The following is a 7,215-nucleotide window of genomic DNA, read 5'->3' as shown; positions in this document are numbered from 1 at the left end:
GTTTCGCCCCACGTTGCAGGGCTTCTTCAAGAAAGCCCTGAAAGAGCTTGAAAAAGCCCTGCAACGTGGGGCGAAACGTTGGCTCATTAAATTAGTATATTTCTACTATTTGAGTTTTTCTTGACCGCACCCGGACCATATTCCTTTCAGCTTAAAAAATAGATTGGATCTTCTGGAAAATGTTATGAATATTACTTGAAAGAAATGTTATTGAACTTTGTTGAAATTCGTAGATACCCCTTGGTATAAAAGAAATAGTCTATTGTATCACAAATTATATTTGAAATCAAGAGATGAATTGATCAAAAAATCTTTTTTCAATATTTCATCTCCATTTACCTGCTACTGTAGGTGCAGTGGCTTACAACGTTGGAAATCAAACTTCATATCGAAGAGGAAAGCTCAGACTAATGTAGGACATTTTTTCATCAACTCTGTATTTTTTTATTTTTTTTTTAATATTTTTTAAGTATTTACTTATGTCAGTTATTTATTTTATTAATTCTATTAATATTGGTTTTTGTTTATTTTTTTTTTCTTTCAATATTTAATTTCATATCTATTACTATTATTATTTCTTAGATATATTATTTGGATTAATACCTTTTGTTACTAATTTATTTTTATTGATTAAAATTATTCAATAATTATACCACTGTAAATACTTGGGGTGTCTTTTTCGCAAGAGGCAACAGCTCCAAATTATCAATTGTTAATAGCAAATCTAAATGTTATAATACTATATGAGGTCCGATATAGTAATAAAAATAAAAATAATGAAATGTGAAAATAAATTAAGAAATATGTCCGATCTTTTAATTGGTGACGTTATTAGCCAAAAACGAACATAGACAAACCTTATCTGATATAAACAATGCAATACATTTTCCAGGTAACACTTTACTCTTTTTTTTAAAAAAATAATAAGAATTCTACTTAAAAAAAAAAATTAAGTCCTTGAATGAGAAAAAAACCTATAGGGACAAGTTTTACTGACCTAAACCATCTAAAAGAATTAACGGTAACAATTGTTAAATTAAAATTGTTGTTTAAGTTCCTGTTAAGCTAACAAACTCCAGTAAGAAACTAGGTCTTGAAATAAACAGGGATAAAACAAAATATATGTTTAGCAATAGAAACGCGGGAAATTCTTGTTATTTTTGAATTTCGAAACTGCTTAACTCGCGTCTTCTATCCAAAAACTTAAAAATTAGAATTTACAAAACTATTATTACACCACTTTTCTTTATGGATGCGAGATGTGTCCTCTTACACTAAGGGATGAACAGCACCTTAAGGTTTTCGAATATAAAGCATTTCGTAAAATATTTGGACGGGAAAAAGGATGAATTAACGGGAGACTTTAGAAGGCTACACAATGCTGAATTGAGGGAACTACACCCGGTAAATATAATTCAGGTTATAGCATTGCGGTGCTTAAGATTGTAGGGCTTAGTAACGAACGGATCCATAAAATGCTAATAATCACCAAACCGACGGGTAAACGTCCGAGGGGTAAACAGAAGCGTAGGTGGGACGATAGCGTCAAGACTAATCTAGTAGATTTGGGTTTGGATGGGCGTCACAAGAAAGATGTAAGTAGGGAGCGACTGGTGGTATCGGTATCGAACCTTCGGATTCGTTTGGCCTTTATTATTATTATTATAACGAGTTTAATTAAATGGTCGTCTGTATGATTATGGTTTAGTTTTAAGTGCTATCACCGTTTAATAATATATTTTATCCTTCTCTAACATTTATATACAACAGTGTATCCAATGTCATTAAAAGAATAAAAATCAAATATATTTATTCAACTTTTTATCATAGTTGCAATTTTCTCTAAAATATACATCAGGTCTGCCTTCTATATAGGGCGGCTTTGAGTCGGATAAAGTTCATTCGGCTGTGAAATCTAATATATCATTGAATAAGCCGTATCTAGTATACCTTTTGAAAATATGCATAACGAATCTTTGATAATATTGGATACTATTGGGCCATAGTATGGCAACTCTATTTGTAATTGATAAATTCCAATTATCCCTAGTTCACACTACATCTACACTTAAAGATCATTTTCTTAAAAAAACATATCTGCTCATTATTTGACAATTTAATAATCCTTCCAACGAACATCAGGAATATTCTGGGAGATATATAAATATCGAATTATTTGAAAAATCGATATACCAAAAGTGAATGGGTTTTCAAGGAAAACTGAGATAATTCCTTTCAAAAAATAGATACAAACTTCAATATGCTTTATCTTTGATAATATGGTTCCAAATTAAACGTTGTTGTTTTTTTGTATTGAAGTTTGTTCCCCTTTAAAAATGCAACTTTTCAAAAGAGCTCTGCATTAGATAGATAATTTGAAAATTAAATAAAAATTTGACCAGACCACAATTCTCCGAGACGTAAGGAAAGTTAAAACATGCGTTGTACAAAACCGTATCTCTAACGAAATTGGTCCTATGTCGATGTTTTTTTAGGTCATTGTGTTACCTATCAAATAGAGGTGATAGATAATTTACCATAAAAATGTAAATAAACTTTTTGAATGACGCGTAAATAAAGTTTTCTTCTTTTTCATAACTTTTTTCCCTGCTTTTTCTCAGGAATTTATCTTAAACATGAAAAGTTAGAGTGCTTCGAGTAGAAGATGTAAGGAAAGTTTCACCAAAATCATTTGAGCCATTTTAGTGTTACAGTTTAGAGAAAAACATGTTTTTTTTCGGTTATTGCGCCAGGATGCCCGATTTGATACACAGGCAGCGGGGGCCGAAGGTTTGCAAAAATCGCTACTAAATCGTGCTATTGTTTCTAGAAATAATTATGGCACAGCCAAACCAAAGGCCAAAATTGCTTGCTTGGACTAATGGGCCCTAAAATGGATAGAGTGGATTGAAAATTTCACACTATTATTATACTCTCTAAAATATGGTAAGGGGTCAAAGGCCCAGGATTAAAACTTTATCAGTTATTACAATTATTTGCTTTAGATAAAATTTAATATTTATTAATTTAATATTTTTTCACCTCTAGGGGGGACAACTGGCCCTCTATGGGTACGCCAATATAATATAATATATATCTAACGATTGGAAAGGTGTTGATTACTATGTTAAAATGGCTAATCTTTTAAATCAAACTTTTTTTTAAAAGAGAAATATACAATATAATACATTATAAGTAACAATCCTAACATGTACTGCAGATAAAATTAGTTTTTAACGGAGCTACTATCAACCATTATTATTTAGTTCCCTTTGTATAATATTCTGTATATAGTTTAACACCTAATTATTCTCACGTTACTTTCAACATTTTTGTATGATCTTTCCAATAAATATACATATATAAACTAAGTGTTCTTTTTGTATTGCAGGTCCGATATCCTCCGCCTTGGTGAACAGGTACGGCTGCAGACCCGTGACTGTGGCTGGCGCTATAGTGGGGGCTGCAGGCCTCACACTGTCTGCCTTCGCCCAGAACGTCCAGACTCTCTACATCACCATAGGGCTCCTCACAGGTACGTTTCATAGAATACTATTATTTTTAATATTATATCTTATACTATTCTACATAGCTGAAGATGATTTTTCCTTAATAATGAAGCTGATTATAGATTTATATTTAAACAACACACCTAAAACTCCAACCTACAGTCAAGTAAAGGATAGAAAATTCATTTTGGATATTCGCCTTAAACCCTTGTAGGATGGAAACCACACTTTCAGGGTATGCGCCAACAGTCGTATAGCAGAATATAAGTTATAAGGGTGTACGCCTAAGATTCTTGCAGAACGACAAAGGTGGTCTATGGATATGCGCTCTCGCTTACAAATATAGCCATATAGACAAGAAGAGGATTAGATACAGACATAACAGTGATTACAACATCAAAACAGTAGTAGAGTTACCAGAATCACTCACAGTGTTCATCAGATATTTGTTAATTTAGTTACCCAAACATATGTCATCGCGAAATGCTCGTTTTTGCTCTTCTTCTAATATCTCCGATTTCTTTCCTCATTGGTTCGAATTAACATCGAAGACTAAATTATAAGAAAATTACATCATTAACATATTTAAATTATCACTAAAGAATAACGATGATCCAGTAGCACTTATATTTATTATGCTCACCAACCCCGTAGTGAATTGACAAACGATCCCCAAGTTATAAATAACCAAGTGAAGTTGGCCTAGCCTGGGAAAATTAATTGAGCATCGTGAGCTCCTGTGGCAGAGATGATGGAATGGGCTAAAAAAGGATGAATTCAGCCCGGGCCCGCCCAGCTCTCGGGACACCTCTAATGGCTGATGAAGAGCTGAACAAGATGGATGTTTGCCAGATCGATTGCTATTGGTCATCCTCACGCTAACTCCAACAATGACTATTATCATAGTCATTGTGACATGGTCGCCTCAATCTATCCTCTTATTTTTATTTATTTGTCATTATTTACTTTAAAATAAAAAATAACAACATTTAACTGGTTGTAATGGTTACAGTTTTTTTTTGTTATGGCTATTGTTTAGTTAGTCTTCTCTTCAGGCAATCAGTCATTTAGTTTTTCATAGTTTAACGGATTAGACATACTTGCTAGCATGAATCTGTCCTTTTCCAACATATGCATTTATGACACAACAGGACTTTGTTTCATAATGCAGCTAATAGTTTTAATTCATAAACAACAATTCTTCAAACTGAACATATCTAGTATATGGAGTGGTTATCCTAAAAGTTACCAACCTATTCTCGCCAGAGTGGGACGATCAAATTTTTTTCGGTGGGCCCGCCACGAAATAAATTTCAATCCTCACAGGCCGGATTCAAACCGGTGCCATTTCTCACTTAAGGTTGTTGGTGACACCTTAACACCCTCGGCCACTGCGACTTCGTTTTTAATTTCCTTAGAACTTACAAATCTTTATTATGCTGTTAACTTTCTCAACTCATGAAGTTTTGTTGATGTGTTTCGATATTGCTTATTGTTCAGGTACCGGCTTGGGACTGATCTACCTGCCGGCCATAGTGTCTGTCACTTGCTACTTCGACCGATATCGCTCCTTGGCCACTGGAATCGCTGTCTGCGGCTCGGGAATGGGGACCTTCCTGATGGCTCCGCTCACGGAGTGGTTGGTAACGGAACTTACGTGGCGGGGAGCCATAGCTCTGACAGGAGCACTCATGCTCCACTGCATCATCTTCGGCCTCCTCTTTCGACCTCTTGAGCCGGAACCCGAGGATGATTCGCCAGAGTCTGTTGCTATACAACCCATCAACGGCAATGTACAGGTTAGTAATAATAATAAGAGTAATAAAATAAGAGTTAGTCTATATTCGACAAAATGGTCAGGATGACGGTTTGAAAAAATAATTCAATCCATACTGACGTTTCGGCCTACAATCTACCTCCTTCAGAGCTACAAAGATAAGTCATTCTATATAAAACTTAAATTTATTAAAAGTGACCTAAAAAGATTTAGTACTTGATGATTTTTTTACAAAACTGAATAATTTCTTGAAATTTATAAAACCTCGAGTTCCATATAAAACTTTAGGTATCAAACTATATTTTATCCAACATAGAATAAATGATTATTTTTTGCCAGGTTGTTGCTAAGAGACCACACAGCATCCATGGAGGCCTAGGAAGCACCAGATTGGCCACTTCCCAGCCAGCCCTCACCTCAGAGCACCGCCGGTTCGGTAGTGTTGGAGTCATGTACAGAAAGGATATATTTTACAGTGGTAGCCTTGCTCATCTTCCTCAAGACAAGAGGTAAACAATATTTTCTCTAAATAGTAAATACTTGTTTACTGTTACCAGCCTTATTCTTAAAAAAATGTAAAATTGGTCCTTCATGCTATATTACATTATGTAATCCAATGAGGACTTTAAACCCTATAACAACATTTATAAAATAAATAATAATTTTCTTCTTAAATAAAGTTTCATTTATAGATCTACCACTTGGCTGGAAGTAAAACCTGGTGAAGAAAAACCGCTGATGGGTGGATCTCCTGACCAAGAATCTGACAAAACATTATGTGGCCTTTCTCCAGAGACATCATCCATTTTGATGGAAATGCTTGATTTTTCTTTGTTTAAAGATCCCATCTTCCTTATATTCTCTTTGTCGAATTTCTGCACAAGCCTTGGATTCAATGTGCCTTATGTATATATTGTTGTAAGTATTTTAATCAATAATTTTATTTTATTTAATTCATTCAGAAAATTAAGTTTAATTTGAAAAATTATCTTCCTTTACCTTATATCAACTTTATCCTTATATAAATTTGTAAGTTAACCAACTCTATTCCTTTCAGTCACAAGCTGAAGAAAGAGGCCTTACAAAAAGAGATGGAAGTTATTTATTGGCTATTATTGGAGTAGCAAATACTGTCGGTAGGATAGTTCTTGGCTATTTCTCTGACAAAGATTGGGTCAATAGGCTTTGGATATACAACCTTTGCCTGACAGCATGTGGAATAAGTAAGTTCTATTCATTTTTTTTTTTATTTATTCAGCTAAGTATAACGATTGTGGTCCAAGTAAATGGGATCATCTATTGGTTGGTATTAAAATAAAAAACATCAGTGTATTCAAGAGCGAAGAACAGTGATGAGGGATACTTATTTATTTTGCCAAAATTTCGGCCTAAAGTTCAAGCTTTCTCCTGACAACGTCCCGACCATACCCTTCTCATATTAATCCTTAGTCAATTATAAAAACATCATAAAATGTGGTGTATTTATTTTTCATAACACTTTTAATTAAAAGTGATAAAAATAATAATTTTTCAGATAATGCAATAAAATAATAATAATACTGAATAATTATTCAGGTATTTTGAAGGTTGCAATAGTTTAAAAACTAAAACTATACAATTTGAAAACTAAAATACAAAATTGAAAAACTAAAACTAAATTTTAAGAAATTCAAAACTAAAATAAAATTATTTTAAAAAATACAACTAATGATAGAATAATAATGAGTAATATATAGTAAATTTGAAGTTTATTGGTATGAACAAATAAGCAGAGACCACAGATAATTAATTACCTCTCCTCCTCCCTCTCCTCCCCCCCACATTTTGGTTATTCACAAAAGAATTAAGATGGTCAAAATCATTGATGTACCAACCCCAAGTGCCACCAATCTACTGATTACTCCAGCAGAAAAAAATAAAATTCCAGGA

The 7,215-nt window shown here is 33.3% G+C and overlaps 1 protein-coding gene across 2 annotated transcripts in view; it reads left to right on the top strand.

Moving 5' to 3' along the window:
• Mct1 (Monocarboxylate transporter 1) overlaps nucleotides 1-7,215 on the top strand; it is a 107,902-nt gene that overhangs the window by 94,610 nt on the left and 6,077 nt on the right. The window contains exons 3-7 of one of the 2 annotated variants that reach the window (XM_014425149.2): nucleotides 3,392-3,535; nucleotides 5,010-5,308; nucleotides 5,626-5,795; nucleotides 5,979-6,204; nucleotides 6,344-6,509. In XM_014425149.2, coding sequence (XP_014280635.1) covers nucleotides 3,392-3,535; nucleotides 5,010-5,308; nucleotides 5,626-5,795; nucleotides 5,979-6,204; nucleotides 6,344-6,509 — 1,005 coding nt within the window. Of the gene's footprint in view, nucleotides 1-3,391; nucleotides 3,536-5,009; nucleotides 5,309-5,625; nucleotides 5,796-5,966; nucleotides 6,205-6,343; nucleotides 6,510-7,215 lie in introns of both variants that reach the window. The other variant, XM_014425147.2, reaches the window with a different exon arrangement.

This window comes from Halyomorpha halys, unplaced genomic scaffold, assembly GCF_000696795.3.
Source record: "Halyomorpha halys isolate HHAL.00 unplaced genomic scaffold, Hhal_1.1 Scaffold497.1, whole genome shotgun sequence".
NCBI classification, from domain to species: Eukaryota; Metazoa; Arthropoda; class Insecta; order Hemiptera; family Pentatomidae; genus Halyomorpha; species Halyomorpha halys.
Note: the sequence above shows the minus strand (reverse complement) of the source record. Positions and strands in the feature narration are given on the sequence as shown.